We start from the raw sequence: 16,246 nt of genomic DNA, 5'->3' as shown, positions 1-16,246 counted from the left end.
GTGTAAGATAAACCAGAGTTCAATGGCCCCTGTGTTTGTGTGTGTTTTCATGGATGTCAACATTCATTGTGTGCAACATGTCACCTCAAGTTTTCTTCATCATCCCCGGCCACCTCTTGCTTGTATTACCCGTGAGTCATTGCTAAACCTCCTGCCCTGTTCTAACAGAGGAATACTGGGGCACAGGTCACTCAGTGGACTGCATAAAACATGACTGTCTTCCCTTCTATCCCCTATCATTATAGCCAGTCCTACCTGACCAAAGCTGAGGGGTGAAAGTCAAAATACGATACCGTGCAAATTACATTTCCAATAATAACAATGGTGTCACAGTGCAAGCAAGCAATTGGGTATGTGATACATTCATTATCTACAATGCATCACAACATCAGTGTAACTTATGGCAAAGACCTATGCTTAAAATGCTAAAAAAAATACATCTTTTCAAATGCAAAACAGTCATAAAATGAGGCTGAACTATCAGAAAGCAAAACAGTTCAAGAGTTTAAATGTCTGTAGCAATTAAACAATGCTAACTTAAATCAAGACAAACTTTAATCTGTGCAAATAAGTTTAACATAAAACTCTACTCTAAAATATTACAATACTACCACAAAAATTGCAAATTGTAAAATCCAGAATCTATATGTTTAATGAAAACAGCATTCCTGTTTTCACACGGGCACACTTGTAATTCCAGCCTTGGGCTTGTGCATTAAACAAAAGGTCTTTTCATTAGCTCTATTCTAGTTTGCTTAAAGTATAACAGTGCCAACCTCATTAATTCTCTCCTCCTGTGTGGACTCATTATACCTCTGTGCCTTCTCAGAATTTCTCTCTGCCTCTCTGCTGATTCCTTTCTTCAGTCTTCTTCCTCTCTGTGAACTCAATTTGCCCCGTCGCTTTTCCTCTTTTTCTCTGTCATCATTTTCTCTTTTGCTGTTCGGATTAGCCGTTATCTGCTTCTTAAGGATTCTCCCCCTTTTCCTGTTTATCATTTTCTCTCCTTTCTCATCTTTCCTTCGCTCAGCCCCCCTTCCTGCATAATCTGTTCATTCATTCCTTAATTCATCTCCACAACTTGGTCTTTTTTCACATTCAGCTTCTCTGTTCTCTTTTCTGCTGATCCTCAGTCGTTTCTTCCTGTCTTTCGCTTTCTTCTTCTTTTGCTTCCTCTGAGTTTTTCCATTATTATATTTTCCCACTCTTATTCCTCAGCATCCCTCGTGTCTTCCCTCCTTTTCTGTTTCTTGATAACTTTTTAATTCTTCTTAAAAGCCTTTTCTTCTTTACTTTTTCAGCAGCTCTTTCTTCCTTTCTTTCTTCCCAAACTTGATTCACTTCATCCGTCTTTCCAGTGTAACACAGATCTTCTCCTCATCCTTGCTGCTAGGTGCTCTGATTTTACTCCTGAGCTTGATACACCTCCTCTTAATCCTCTTTAATCATGGGGCCCTCTCTTTCCAAACTCCTCCCATATTGTCTCATAACAGTACTAAAGTTGCTATATGTCCTGTTGGTTTTCAGAGCTACTCACCTGCATGTTTCCACAAACTGCAAAGTAAGTGATAATGGGAATGCTCACAAGCCATCACAAGCATATTTTCTTAAAAATACAGATACAGACACATTGATGTAGCGTTTCCATTGAACGTAAATGTGAAATCATTGTAGCCTTTATTTTTGCGCATTCCACCACATATTACAAAAACTACTCTCTTGCGCCAATGTTGGATTTTTGCCAATCATTGTACAAATAAGAATCCTTTCAATGCACATGACAGAGATACTGGGGTTAAAGTTTATGATAAGTAAGTACAGCAAACCTCATGTGTTATTTATGAGATTCAACACTTGTATATTTCCTTTCCTCCCTACTTCCTGCCCATCTGCTCATCTTTCCATCTCAGAGGCAAAAAGCCTTTCAAGTGAACACCCACAAAAACCATCAACAACAACAACAATAAAGCACTTAGCTGTGGAACAACCCATCTTTGTTTTCACAAAATGTGACAAATCCAATGGAGCCACACTCTTTCCTGCTAAGAAATTAAATCAATGGTTCGTTCTGGGGCAGTTTGCTTATGGAAAAATCCTCCCACGATGTTTTGACCCACTTCTCACAAGCTGGAACTTTTAATTTTTTTTTAAACATCCTCAAAAGTGTAATATTATGTTCTTTCTGCTTATCAGTACATCTAGCAAATTGTATCCTGGAGCCATGATGATTAAAGAAGTGTACCATCCTTTATGTGCTTGTAAAACCCTTCCATTTAAGTGCTTCACCTCACTTGTATCTGTTCGCAGAGATTGAATTATTACAGGGTAATGGAAACCATGCAGAGTGCTGTGGGACATCCTTTTCCCACACAACAACCGTTTAATCACAGACAAACATTGGGCATTGTGCCACAGTATATATCAACAGCTATATGTGAGTGAGTGGAGAGAAAAGAGTGGACAGAAAGACCACTGAAAGAAAGAAAGAAAGAAAGAAAGAAAGAAAGAAAGAAAGAAAGAAAGAAAGAAAGAAAGAAAGAAAGAAAGAAAGAAAGAAAGAAAGAAAGAAAGAAACGGTCTATGTGAGGGGATATTGAACCACACACACAGTACAACTAGGGTAAAGTACTGTATGTGTTTATGCTTTGGGTCAGACACAGTCCACTGAAATAAATCCAAATCCAAGAGTGAAATCCATATTTGCAGGAAACCTGAGTCAACATCAGGATCAGCATCATAATGGATCTTAATTGAAGCAATAAAAGGCTAAAATGATGAAGAGATTGGCCTTTAATTGCGCTCTTTCTACCAAATCCCTCCTGAGCAAGTTGGTATGAGGGCAGTACTCATATGATCAAACCTGACCGCTGCATACTGGAGTGTGTGTGTGTAGTAGAGCTCATTTCACACACAACCACATACCTTTACGTGGTCTGACCAGAGGAATCATCACCATCTCCCTCCCCACCACTGCCAGGTTTCAGTCTTGTCCAGTGTCACGAGCCTCCTCTTTTTTTTCCACCTCTGTCTCTCTTTTTCTCTCTTGGATTTTCTCATCTCTTGTTTGTCACGCTCTCATTTTGTTTGCACCTTACTGTTTCTGGGTTTTTTAAAAAGCTTTTTCCCACCATCCGGTCTTGATCCTTCTCTTCGTCTCTCCAGTGATGTCGTCTCTTCTGCGGGAGGAGATGCAGAGAGTTTTATTCCGACCTGATAAACAGAGACTAGTGGAGTTTATTGAGATTGAAGAGCCGTCGCACGGGAGACATTTCCTCTGTGTCTCAGGTAAACAGCTTAATTGTTGATTAGATAGTCATTTCAACATTTTTGTTAATTTGATACATTTTAAAGCAGTTTTAAGGGGTTAAATATGTTCAGTTGTTCAAGATAATTTAAAAGGTATTTTTATTTTTTATTTGAATGTTTACATTTGTAATCTTTGTATTGGAATGTTCCTTTACAGGTCGTACAGAACATTATTTTGGTTGTAGAGAATCTGCAAGGAAATGTGCTGTCTTTGTACTATTTTATGAAACAGGCTGTGTAAAGTCTATGAGGTCTTTACTGCAGATGAAATGCCTGGTGCTGCAGTGCACCTTTATACTTCTGTTAACACTTTTGTTGTTTCCCCTTTTCTGTAGTTGCAAAAACCAAAGCGGTGCAGTTAAGTATAGTGCGATGTCAGATATCTCAGACATCCCTAAAGTCTGGATCCAAAAGGTCCCACACCAAACGCTCCAGCATACAGGAGTGCTACAGGAGGACGGAGATCTGGTCCCTGCAAGACCTGACTCTTGTTGACGGACGGGACCCTGACGTGGTAATTAACCAAATTTAATTGCAGTTTTCTATAGAAAGGATGATTGGCACATAGAATATAGTTATTAAAATATAATGTGTTCTAATTGTTAAAATTGGCTCTTAATCACACTTTTACTCTTTGTAATTAGGAAAGCATTGAAACAATGTAATTGATCTTAAACTATAATTTCACATTGTAATTCATGTAATAATTTTTCAGTGCTACGTGTTACTCTTATGGTGTTCTGTTTCTCATTGGGGTCCTAAATAAAAACAAAATATATAGAATTGCCCAAGGAAAAAAAGAGAGTTACAACACAAATATACCTATACCTATTTGTTGTGCACAACCACCTCAATTATTACTGTTTTAATAATGTGGAAATCTGGGTTTGACAAAAGAATCTTAACTCAAGGTCCATATAGATTTATCTGAAGTTTTCATCTACATTTCATCAGTCAAACAATAGAGTTTTCTCAGTAGATACTTGGAGAAATTAATTCATGTTTTTCTCAACATTATTTCATATTTATGCTTTCATCTCCCAGCAGTTTGCTTTCATATATCTAGCGTTTCTTCGATGGCTTCTTGTCAGATTTAGAATTAATTTTAATCAATTGAGAGGCCATCGTGTTGAATCACTGTGTCGGCTCTGATTTTAAAAAGGGTTACACAAAAGATTAAATTTTTTTCTGTGATGCTATCTCATTCTGTGTGTATGTGTTTATGTGACTCCAGGACGACCCCTGTTTCCTGCTGCACTTTGACAAGGTGCGTACAGTGACGGCCACCAGCTGCTCAGCCAAATACTCTATCGTCCGTGCCCTGGTTGCTCTCAGCGACCAGCACTGTCAGAGGTCACTGAACCTGCGGAACTTTGACTGGGCCTACATCAAGCCCACCTCCTTTTACTCTAATAGAGGAGACTGCGTTGTTCTAACACAGATATGCTTCTATGCATTCAATTTGGTGTGTCTGTCTATGTGTCCTGTGCCCCTGGATGCATAATGGGACGACACAATGATTGTATGTGTGTGTCAATATGTGGTGTGTGTTTATGTTAGAAATGTGCAGCAGTTTTACTGTATATAACTTGTGCTGAGTCGGAGGTGTGGAGTGAATGTAGGCTTGTAGGGCCTTGATGAAGGGTTATCCACCATGAAATGTCTTTTGCATTAATACTCTGCTGAATGTATCTTCATGGCAAATACAAGTTTCAAGCAGCTTTGTTTTTGTTAACTGTGTAATCTACTTTTGTGATCTTTTGATTACTTATCCCTGAAAGTATTCTATTCTGTGTGCTATTGTAAAAATGTGAATTTCAAACGGAGAACAAATAAAACAACTACACATTTCTTGCCTTTGTCTGCCTTTTAGCCTTCTTAAAAATAGAATCATCATAATGTGGTATTAATTTAGTAATTCACTTTGTACAATATTTTTGATTATTCCTATAGGGGTTTGTCTGTGGTACTAATAAATATAATATGAAAAATCCAAGTAATTAACTTTTCATATTCTATTCATTTGAAAATATTTTTGTAATATTTTTAGTATCTGGTCAAAGGAGCAACGGGGAATTGGACTTATGACTATGGCTCTTTCAGTAATAAATATTAATGCAAAAAGTTTTTCTGTACCCTTCCTAAATCTATCAGTTATACTTTCTTCCAACTGTGGTTCAGCTTTCTACCTACAGGCGGCGCCAAAACATTGCTACAGGCGACAAGTCAGGAGCATTTAGTAGCCTTAAAATGTGCCTGCCGAAAATAAATAAACCTTCATATAAATATAATATATCATATATATCATATAATATATGAAACGATGTCCTTTGATTTTATCTTTCAGTTTAATTTCAGTCATATTTATTAATTGATTGATATATTGACTGTGTGCACACATCGTGTCACTTTACATTTTCTCTTTCCGTCCCCGGCACAGAGCGGGCGGACTAGCGGCTCCATACCTGCCGCCAAAATTCAAGTTAGGGACAAGAACGAGTTTCCCTGTGGTCGGTTGTAAACACTGGCCTGTAACCTAGTGCGCGACCTTTTAAGTTACCAGATTGGTATTTAGACACCACAAATCTTGCCTCCGGAATCTGCGGAGAGAGGACAGGACTAAAGATGCACATCAAGTCTATTATTATTGAAGGATTCAAATCCTACGCGCAGAGGACGGAGATCAACGGCTTTGACCCGCTGTTCAACGCCATCACAGGACTGAACGGCAGCGGCAAGTCCAATATTTTGGACTCGATATGTTTCCTTTTGGGCATTTCCAATCTCACCCATGTAAGTGCGTTTTTGGCTATAAAGTCATTAAGCTCTATGATTATAGTTACGTAGTTATTGACTTTAAGTTAATCATTTTATAGAGTTCGGTATGGTAGTAGTAGTAGTAGTAGTTTTCTATCGTTAACTAACAAAATAGAGTAAGCTAGAAGCATCTTAACAATAGCTAATTTTCATTCTTGAAACTTGTATCTCTTTGTTTCATTTTCACTTAAAAGGTGCGAGCCTCCAACCTCCAGGACTTGGTTTATAAAAATGGACAAGGTGGTATCACCAAGGCCACTGTGTCTATTACCTTTGACAACTCCAACAAAAGTCAGAGTCCTCTGGGTTTTGAAACTCATGATGAGATCACCGTCACCAGACAGGTTGGCAAAGAAATAAAGAAAGAACCCATGACTTATGAAGGCTCTGTAGTTGTTGTACAAGGTTAATGTGTGTGATGCTAATACTAAAACTGTGTTATGCATTTCTTTCTCTAAGGTGGTAATTGGTGGCAGGAACAAGTACCTCATCAATGGAGTCAATGCCAACAACACCAGGGTGCAAGACTTGTTTTGCTCTGTTGGCCTCAATGTCAACAACCCACACTTTCTCATTATGCAGGTCAGTCTTGAGTCTGCAGTACGTGCATGTGGTTTTAGCCCCCTACAGTATTTTATATCATGTGATGTTTCCATTATTTTAGGGGAGGATCACCAAAGTTCTAAACATGAAGCCACCAGAGGTAAAACATACACACTTTGTCCACTAATTCACCATAAGTATTTTTTTATACAAATTCGTTTTTCAGGTCTTCCAATGACCACCTCTTTTCTTTCAGATCCTTGCCATGATTGAGGAGGCAGCGGGAACCAGGATGTATGAATGTAAAAAGATTAGCGCTCAGAAAACCATTGAGAAGAAGGAGGCCAAGCTGAAGGAGATTCAGACAGTATGTTAGACATCCAAACTCATTTTGACTAATGCATCTCTGTTCATTCTGCAGTGGAGAGCTGCCACAAATACAATTGCAACTAATGTTGAAATATTTAATAGTTTCTCTTTGTTTACTCTTTAAGATTTTGGATGAGGAAATTACTCCAACCATGCAGAAATTGCAAGAGGTAGGTTCACTGTGAAATCAAAATGTGCACGTTTTCTGCTGTGACATGATAGCAAGAATAATACATTTTTCATTATACATTTATTTTTTAGTCATCATTTCCCTTTTTACTAAACTTTCCTCCCTGTGCAGGAACGGTCATCATACTTGGAGTACCAAAAGCTGATGCGTGAGATCCAGCACTTGTCACGGCTGTACGTGGCCTGGCTGTTTGTATGTGCAGAGGAAACCAAGATGAAGTCGGCAGAGAATCTGAAGGTGATGCAGGATAACATTACAAAGATGCAAGCCAGCATGGCCGAGAATGAGAGCAAAGTCCAGGAGCTCTCAGCCCAGATTCAGGAGCTGCAGAAGAAAAAAGACCAGGTACACTGGAAGACAGGGGAGAGATAAGATTAGGGTGCTTTTTAAACATTAGTGGAGACCCTTTTTCTTCAGATTTTGTGAGCTTTTATGTGATATTTAGCATTTATGTTTGTTAACCTTTTTAAATAATTTTTTGGGGAAAGATCATCTGCTATTCCAGAATGATCGGATGATCTATTTGTAACTTTGTTTTCCTCATTCTTCGATCTTGACAACGTTTATTTTAGTCTTTGCCCCTGGACGACCCTCTTTGAATAAAAAAAACATTTTGGAAGAAGTGTTCAAAATGATCTGTAGCCCATCAAAATGTAATGTTTTGCATATTGCTTTGTGTTTGATGTTTACCTGCTCACCTGTAGGAGGTGAATGGCGTATTAAAATCCCTCGAGGAGGCTCTAGCTGATGTGCAGCGTGTGGACGCCAAAGCTCAGAGTGCGCTTGACCTGAAAAAACAGAATCTCAAAGATGAAACCAAGAAGAGGAAGGAGCTTGTCAAGAGTATGGAGGAGGTAACGGGACAATACATTTTGCTAATATGTGCCTGTATAATCAAACAAATATATTTGTATAATATAACAAAAAAGTTTTAGCAAATGAAATTCACACACAGTGAGGGCAATTTGCACAACTGAATTCTTGATCACTGATCACTTGGACTGTTGTTTTCCTTCATCCTTAGGACAAGAAAATGCTTGTGGTAAAAGAAAGGGAGGTTTCTAAGTTGACAGAGCAGCTTCAGGCTCTGCAGGAGGAGGGACAGAAAGATAGCGCAGCCCTCGAGGCAGCTGAGCAGCATTTTAGGGCTGTGTCAGCTGGTCTTTCTACCAATGAGGATGGAGAGGAGGCCACACTGGCTGGGCAGATGATGACATGCAAGAATGACATGAGCAAGGCAGATACTGAGGCCAAGCAGGTGAGGAAAGGACTTGAACACATCTGCCAAGGATGCAATGTTTCAGGTTGTCAGTTATTATTCAATATCAAGTTTTCAGTACGAACATTTATGCTCAGTAGCATGAATAAACGCTGTAGGCCTGCTGTTCTAAAATTGTTCCATGTTGAGAAAATACTTGATTTCTGTCCCGTCGATTTTTAAAGATTGTTCATCTATCTTGTCTACATCGTCCTGTCTGTCCAGGCCCAGATGACCCTGAAGCATGCCCAGGCTGAGCTGAAGACCAAACAGGCAGAGGTGAAAAAGATGGACAGTGGCTACAAGAAGGACCAGGACACCCTGCAGACTGTCAGAAGCAGCAGAGAAAAACTACAGTCTGAGCTAGCTAAACTCAACTATGAAGGTACTGTGTGTGTGTGTGTGTGTGTGTGTGTGTGTGTGTGTGTGTGTGTGTGGACAGCCTCTTGTACTAATGGCAGCTGCCATTCCTTATGTTATACATTTTGTAATAACGTTTGGGGTCTATGTATGTATGTTTGTCTGTCTGAATGCAGATGGAAAGGAGGAGAGTCTGCTGGACAAAAGAAGGCAGCTGTCTAGAGAGGTCGCTAAACTTAAAGAGACCTATGAGCGGCTCGTGTCACGCTTCCCCAACTTGCGCTTCGACTACAAGTAAGGATTTGCCAAATTAATTTGCTCATCTCTTTAACTGTACTGTATGTTTTGAATCTAGATGTTCCTATTTTTGTTACGCTTCCGATAACAACCCATTTTAGGGCAAAATAATAATAAAAGGAAAGTGGAAAATACAAAATAAAAGCAATATTAATATGATGACCAAACAAGTAGAATGGCTAATTTACACCATAAGTTGTTGTTAGTAGTACATAGGCCTTTTCGCAATTTAACATGTCACAGTTAATCTAATAACTAACTAATAAAATGAATTGATGGCGGAATTCCATTTAGCTGCTTTTCGGTTCAGGGTCCTGGTATTGTGCATGCTGGCTCTCTGTCACACTGTCATGACTTGAATAGAACGTCATCAGTAACCCCTGTGCTTTTACTACTTTGACATAGTAGGAAATGTCTGCTGTGAAATAGTTTGGTGACATCACATACTTTCTAGCATCGCTCCACACAACTTTAACTTGAGCAGAAGTTTAATCAGGCACAATAACTGAAAACACCCATGTGGGTATACAGGGCCTAATAGATTTAGTCAGATCTGAGTGTTTGACTGAATAATTCATTTGCAGCCTGATTGAAACCACAAGTGCCTATAAAATTTCAACTCACCAAGGCAACATGAAGAGGCAGTGAGTTTCAGCAACATTTGCAAAGTGTTTTATGTGTTTCTGCTGTGTTATAGGGACCCAGATCGAGGATGGGACCGTAGCAAAGTGAAGGGGCTGCTAGCTAACCTGATCACAGTCCGTGACGTCTCTTACGCAACAGCACTGGAGGTTGTTGCAGGAGGACGGCTCTATAACATCGTAGTTGACACAGAGGTAGGTGTGTTAGTGGCAGTGTGCATGTTATTTTAGTGCAATCATGCTTAGGGGTTTATGTTATTTAATTTGAACAGTGAGACAGTGTAACCAGAGTAAGTGATGTGATTTTGTCTTTTCCAGGTGACCGGTAAAAAACTATTGGAGAAGGGAGAGCTGCAGCGGAGGTACACCATCATTCCCCTGAACAAGATCTCTGCCAAGACACTCAACGACAGAGTGGTCAACACTGCCAAGAGCCTGGTGAGAGATCTAAATACTGCCTGGTTTGAAAAGTAAATTGTTGTACAGTCTGATCGTGAAACATGACAGTCTCTTTGATGACTCTCCATCTCTTCCTCACTCTGTGCTGCCTCCTCTGTCTGTTCTCACTCATCTGTCAGGTTGGACAGGACAACGTCCACACAGCTCTGTCCCTGGTGGGCTATGAGTCTGACCTGCGTAAGGCCATGGAGTACGTCTTTGGCTCCACACTGGTGTGTGACACCCTGGACAATGCCAAAAAAGTGGCTTTTGATAAGCAAGTGATGACCAAGACCGTCACTCTTGGGGGGGACATCTTCGACCCACAGGGAACTCTGAGCGGAGGTGAGAACAAGGGGGATTTGTGTATTAGATTATGTGTATGTCATTGAGTCATCTGCAGTGTGTAAGGTTGGGGAGAGCAAGCAAAAACAAACACAAAAGCTTTCCACAATTTGTTATCCTGTACATCTAAATGGTGGGTAGAATGGTGTTTGCTTCATCACTGTTTTATAAAGGTTCTGAACATTATATCTGGAATAACAGTTTTTTGATTTGCATTAAATGAACTCATTTTTCACACACAAGGATTTAAGAAACTCCTGCTAGATATACAATGCAATGGGTTTACCAATGGACTTTCTTTTTTCCTGCTTTTTTTTTTTTCTTCTTCCAGGTGCTCGCTCCCAGTCAGCATCAGTTCTGTCCAGCCTACAGGAACTGAAGGAGGTTCGGGACAACTTGAATGACAAGGAGGCCCAGCTTCAGGATACTGAAAGACAACTGGCCGGCCTTAAGGGAACTGCAGAGAAGTATGTAGACATAAACACACAAAATACCTACAAAAATTTAAATGATTGTGATTAGAGTTCGACCAGGCCGATATATCAGCCAATATTAGTTTATGACATATCTGTATCTGTGTATATGTCGGCTGATAAGTAACAAGAAATTGCAGTACAGAAATACCAAACTACTGTGTTTAAGGTCATTTAGAAACTGTATCACCATTACATAGTTTGTCCACCAGAAGGAACTGACAAGTTGATTTTTACACTGCAAAATGTCCTCCTCAGTATGTATCTTGGTCAAACTAATTGAAGGGATCTTTATCAAGATTGTTTGTTTATGTTAAAGATATTACAATCGGAGCAGATTTTACTAACTAAATATCTAAAATATTGATATCAGTATCAGCCTCAAAAATCCTTTATCGGTCGGGCTATAATTATGATGCACATTTACAGTAAGATATTTTTAAATCATGTTGCTTGAGTTGTACTTTGACATAATTTCCCAAGACATTTTAATTCGCTAAATAAATCCCACCACTGTCTTCAGCAACTCAGTGCCCTGCAACTTGCTTTCACATCTTCCCAGTGTATTCTTGCTTTCATTATCTAATTTAAAAAAAAATAATAATAATTAAATACATTTCCTACCCCCTACATTTTCTTCTTCACTTCACCACATTTTCTCCTTCCAGGTACCGTCAGCTGAAGCAGCAGTATGAGCTGAAGGTAGAGGAGGAACAGATTCTGCAAGCCAAGCTGCAGCAGAGCTCCTTCCACCAGCAGCAGGAGGAGCTGGAGAGGCTGCGCAAGGCCATCGGTAGGAATGCTTAAATGTGCACACATAATTTAAAATTACTGAATTTAACTAGAGAGTTCATGCATACTGTATATAAATAGACTTTAGATTTATGATTCCACCAGAGCTTATATATGTACAGGTCTGATTGAAAATTTAAATTAAAACAATACATTGGTCCTGCTTTAACTTTATTTATTTTTTGTGCTAACTTAACTGTGTGGTGTGTTTGCTTAACCAGAGGAGAGTGAGGAGACTTTGCGTGTCACCAAGGACGTGCAGAAACGGGCTGAAGAAAAGTACAAGGTGCTGGAGAACAAGATGAAGAATGCTGAAGCAGAGAGGGAGAAGGAGCTGAAAGCCGCTCAGCAGAAACTCAATGCAGCCAAGTCCAAAGCTGATGCCTTCAATAAGAAGCTGAAGCAGAAGCAGCAGGTACACCGACCAGACACAAACACAATCATATACAGTCAGTCGGCCTCTCCGTGCATTGCTTTGTATTGGATGCATTTTTTTTTTTCTCTCAGCAACAGCCTGCTGGTGCATTTGGTGAATCGATCAAATGTGTTTCTTTTCTTGCTCACATGCAGGAGTCTGAGGCTGTGGCCCTGGAGCTGGAGGAGCTGCGGAGGGAGCAAGCTGGTTATGAGCAGCAGATTCAGGCTGTAGATGAAGCCATGACGGCCATCCAGGAGCAGATAGACAGCATGGCTTGTGCTGTATCACAGAACAAGGTATTTATATCATTTTGAAGGTGTGTGTATATATAGAATTGTGTCATGGCTACACTTTCACCATTTTCAACTGCCCCCAAGAGTTTGCATATTTTAGACATACATGTTTCGTGGATTTGTGCGTTGGGGAATGACTGAGTTAAATAAGTTGTCTATTTAAGTCACTATTTATGGTCAATAAGAATGAACTGTCCAGTGAATAATACATCATTCGTCACAGCTCCAAACAAGCCGTTATGCAGACGCTCAGCTCTCGTGCTGCTCTCATTTGCCTTCCCTCTCTCACCATACCCCATTCTCTCTCTCTTGCTACACAGGAGGCAGTGCGTAAAGCCCAGGAGGATCTTGCCAAACAGAAGGAAGTGATCATGGCTCAGGACAAAGAGCTCAAGGTGAATACAATTTTGCCTTTAATGCTTTGGTTTTTAACCCCTATTTGAGAAGCTTATAGTAGAAACTCTATTTTAAAATAGTGACAATTTTAAAATATGACTATTTTAAAATGTGACTATTTGTTTGATCATTTTTATCCCATTGAATGTTCCAGGGGAAGAGCACAGAGGCCAATAAAATAAGAGAGCAGAACAACGAAGTCCAGCTGAAGATCAAGGAACTGGAACACAACATTAGTAAGCACCGCAAAGACAGCCAGGAAGCTGCAGACAAGGTACACACACTCTCTCTTTCTTAATTTACTTCAGTCAGTCCTCTACTACAATAATATATTTCCATGATCCCTAAAAGTTTCACTTATCTTGTATGATTAAGGTCCTCTAAACATTTCTTCATCTCTCTCTCTCCCTTGTCATACTTTATTCCTCAAGGTGTCTCGGATGCTGGAAGAACATGACTGGATCCACTCTGAGCGTCAGTTCTTCGGTCAGCCCAACACCTCTTATGACTTTAAGACCAACAACCCCCGTGAGGCTGGTCAACGGCTGAAGAAGCTGGAGGAGACCACCACCAAGCTGGAGCGAAATGTCAACAAGAGGGCCATGAACATGCTGAATGAGGCAGAAGAAAGGGTGAGACCCAGAAAGGGTTTGCAAAAACTACAATCACAGCTTTGACTGTTTTCATGTATCTCACACAACTGTCTTCCCTCCTGCAGTACAATGACCTGATGAAGAAGAAGAGGATCGTGGAGAATGACAAAGCAAAAATCTTGCAGACCATTGAGGAGCTGGACCAGAAGAAGAATGAGGCTCTCAACTTGGCATGGCAGAAGGTCTTCTCTCTTTTCCTATCTCTTTCATCTAATATTGGGCATTATGACTATGTATACTAAGAGACAATATACACTCAGTTGCCATTTTATTAGGTACGCCTAGTTAAAACTAGTGCAGTCTAATATAACACTGCAATAAAATTGTGATAGGTGTTTCTATGATTTTGTCTTTTTATCTACAAGGGTAGACAAAATAAAAGACACCTTTCAGTATAGCGCAATACAGTTCAACAGCACCACAAACTGTAGCCTCCAAAATGACCAAAAAGTTGAATCAACACCTAAACTCTAAAACAGTTTTAATAAAAACTAAACATTATAACGTTCATGAAGGATTAGACTGCATTAGTTTGCATTAATTCATTCATGTTTATATTGTAGTAGCTATCTCTTTTAATATATCTGTTAATATTGCAAAATCACTGAGCTACTAAACTACTTTATGATTTTGTTGGATTTTGGATCAGTGTGATTTGTTAGGTATTTAATTTGCTGGATTAGTCAAAAATAGACTTCTGGTTTTATTATCCAAAAACCATATATTAAAATATAGAGGTGTAAAACTAGATATACTCTGCTAGAGGATTTTATCCATATTTCCCACCTCAACATCGATGTAACTGTCTCCTCTCTTGCCTATTTCTACCTCTCATGTCTCTACATCTCTACTCTTCCTTATTTTTGCTCATTTAAAATGCTTGTAACTCATCTGTGGTAGTATGTCAATAACTGAATTTTCATTCTTCATCTGTGTTTTTTCTGTCTGTCAAATGTTACCCTTGATGCTTCAGAATCAGTGATTAAAAGTTGAAACTGATCAATCAACAACAGCATGACTCACTCTCCAAAGTGTCATGGTGGTCTGAAGCTTATGTTCTCACTGTTAAATAATTTGTCCTGTGGTTCTGGACCTCACTATAGTTATTACTTTTACTTAGCTATAATATTTTCCTTCCTCTGCAGGTAAACAAGGACTTTGGCTCTATTTTCTCCACCCTGCTGCCAGGAGCCACTGCTAAGCTGGCTCCTCCCCAGGGCTGTGGTGTCTTGGAGGGCCTTGAGTTCAAGGTGGCCTTGGGCAACACCTGGAAGGAGAACCTCACTGAGCTCAGTGGTGGGCAAAGGTCAGCAAATGCACTTATACGGTCATTGACTGTCAATTGTTTTGTTTATTTTAAACAGTAGTATAAGTATGAATGTAAAAGTTTCTCTATCAGGGACTCTATGTGGGACTACACCGTCTTGTTTCTTTATCAGGTGTCCATGGATGATAATGAAGTCAGTCACTTTTACTGAGCACCGTCTTTGTCTCTGTTTTCAGATCACTGGTGGCCTTGTCTCTCATTCTGGCCATGCTGCTGTTCAAACCTGCTCCCATCTACATCTTAGACGAGGTTGATGCTGCCCTGGATCTCTCGCACACACAGAACATTGGGCAGATGCTGCGCACACATTTTAGACACTCCCAGGTATGATGAAACTTGCACATTGTCTAATACCCTTACTTAACCTTAAATTGTTGTGCAGAAGACCAACTAATTCAAGGTTTTACCACAACTTTGTTTAATGTACACATTCACCACAACCCTAAGCAAAACATGTACTCAAGTTACCTTCTTTTTTTTTTTTTTTCTCTCCCTGCAGTTTGTGGTGGTGTCCCTAAAGGACGGCATGTTCACCAACGCAAACGTCCTGTTTAAGACAAAGTTTGTCGACGGCATGTCCACAGTTACACGGACTGCGCTCAGCCAGAGTGATGCCACCCTTCCCCACAAAGGCCAAGACAAGGCTCGTCAAAAAGACAAGAGGAACAAGCAGCTCATCAGCTAATCATTGCACTGAAATAGCTTAAGTCATATTCTAAATTTGCTCTGGTATGACTTCTTTAGAGACCATGTCATTTAACATAACACAATGTGGTATCTGTTAATAACTTCTGGTGGTCAGTTGTGTATACTGCTATTTCCTCTGTTGGTAGTCATTGCTCTTCATAATCTAAAGAGTTCTGTTTATATGACAGTTGTTATTGTCAAAGTGGCCATTGCACCAGTCTGTTCATGCTTTATTTGTCTTGCATGGGATGTGTCCTCTTTGTGCAGCTGTATAAATGGGAGTTTCTTCACGTGTGTGACTTTTAAACCGTTTAACTGTAAATTTCTACCTTGGTTATCCTGTCTCTTTTCTGTTCTATGTTCATGCTCTTCTGCTACAAATGTTTTATATGCAGCTAATGTGTCCATATATTTTAGTAAATAAAGCAGGTCAAGTATAAACATTTGACTCCTTTCTTTAAGTCTTGAAACTGCTTTACAAATTGGATGAAGCTAAAACTAAACTTAAAAACTAGAATTTGAAGATGTACAATGTTGGCGCCCCCTAGCAGTAGTATCAAGGACAATGGAAGACATCAATGCACACTAATTGGCTATGAACCCTGCAGTGTTGGACAGTGTCAGAGATTTTAGCAATACAGCA

At 39.6% G+C, this 16,246-nt stretch overlaps 2 protein-coding genes across 2 annotated transcripts; both read left to right on the top strand.

The window, feature by feature from the left end:
* Nucleotides 1–2,512: 2,512 nt before the first annotated feature.
* Nucleotides 2,513–5,133, top strand: exoc1l (exocyst complex component 1 like). Its single transcript, XM_044190204.1, has 4 exons — nucleotides 2,513–2,977; nucleotides 3,163–3,285; nucleotides 3,642–3,820; nucleotides 4,541–5,133. The coding sequence occupies exons 2-4, from the start codon at nucleotides 3,165–3,167 to the stop codon at nucleotides 4,808–4,810; spliced, it is 570 nt and encodes a 189-aa protein (XP_044046139.1). The 5' UTR covers nucleotides 2,513–2,977; nucleotides 3,163–3,164; the 3' UTR covers nucleotides 4,811–5,133.
* A 609-nt stretch (nucleotides 5,134–5,742) lies between these two features.
* Nucleotides 5,743–16,044, top strand: smc2 (structural maintenance of chromosomes 2). Its single transcript, XM_044190652.1, has 25 exons — nucleotides 5,743–6,099; nucleotides 6,318–6,467; nucleotides 6,583–6,705; nucleotides 6,788–6,826; nucleotides 6,923–7,033; nucleotides 7,161–7,205; nucleotides 7,337–7,570; nucleotides 7,930–8,079; nucleotides 8,250–8,483; nucleotides 8,709–8,868; nucleotides 9,020–9,137; nucleotides 9,838–9,976; nucleotides 10,100–10,219; nucleotides 10,360–10,564; nucleotides 10,896–11,031; nucleotides 11,706–11,830; nucleotides 12,051–12,244; nucleotides 12,400–12,543; nucleotides 12,861–12,935; nucleotides 13,091–13,210; nucleotides 13,368–13,568; nucleotides 13,655–13,771; nucleotides 14,735–14,895; nucleotides 15,093–15,240; nucleotides 15,416–16,044. The coding sequence occupies exons 1-25, from the start codon at nucleotides 5,932–5,934 to the stop codon at nucleotides 15,599–15,601; spliced, it is 3,603 nt and encodes a 1,200-aa protein (XP_044046587.1). The 5' UTR covers nucleotides 5,743–5,931; the 3' UTR covers nucleotides 15,602–16,044.
* The last annotated feature ends 202 nt before the right edge of the window (nucleotides 16,045–16,246 follow it).

Source organism: Siniperca chuatsi, linkage group LG3 (assembly GCF_020085105.1).
Source record: "Siniperca chuatsi isolate FFG_IHB_CAS linkage group LG3, ASM2008510v1, whole genome shotgun sequence".
In the NCBI taxonomy this organism is placed as follows: domain Eukaryota; kingdom Metazoa; phylum Chordata; class Actinopteri; order Centrarchiformes; family Sinipercidae; genus Siniperca; species Siniperca chuatsi.
Note: the sequence above shows the minus strand (reverse complement) of the source record. Positions and strands in the feature narration are given on the sequence as shown.

Excerpts from the sequence above, each read along its gene's own strand:
- exoc1l (XM_044190204.1), top strand. The coding sequence starts at position 3,165 with ATGTCGTCTCTTCTGCGGGAGGAGATGCAGAGAGTTTTATTCCGACCT. Across the intron at positions 3,286-3,641 it reads ACATTTCCTCTGTGTCTCAG|TTGCAAAAACCAAAGCGGTG; the intron begins GTAAACAGCTTA and ends CCTTTTCTGTAG. Across the intron at positions 3,821-4,540 it reads ACGGACGGGACCCTGACGTG|GACGACCCCTGTTTCCTGCT; the intron begins GTAATTAACCAA and ends ATGTGACTCCAG.
- smc2 (XM_044190652.1), top strand. The coding sequence starts at position 5,932 with ATGCACATCAAGTCTATTATTATTGAAGGATTCAAATCCTACGCGCAG. Across the intron at positions 7,034-7,160 it reads AGCTGAAGGAGATTCAGACA|ATTTTGGATGAGGAAATTAC; the intron begins GTATGTTAGACA and ends TTACTCTTTAAG. Across the intron at positions 12,245-12,399 it reads AGCTGAAGCAGAAGCAGCAG|GAGTCTGAGGCTGTGGCCCT; the intron begins GTACACCGACCA and ends GCTCACATGCAG.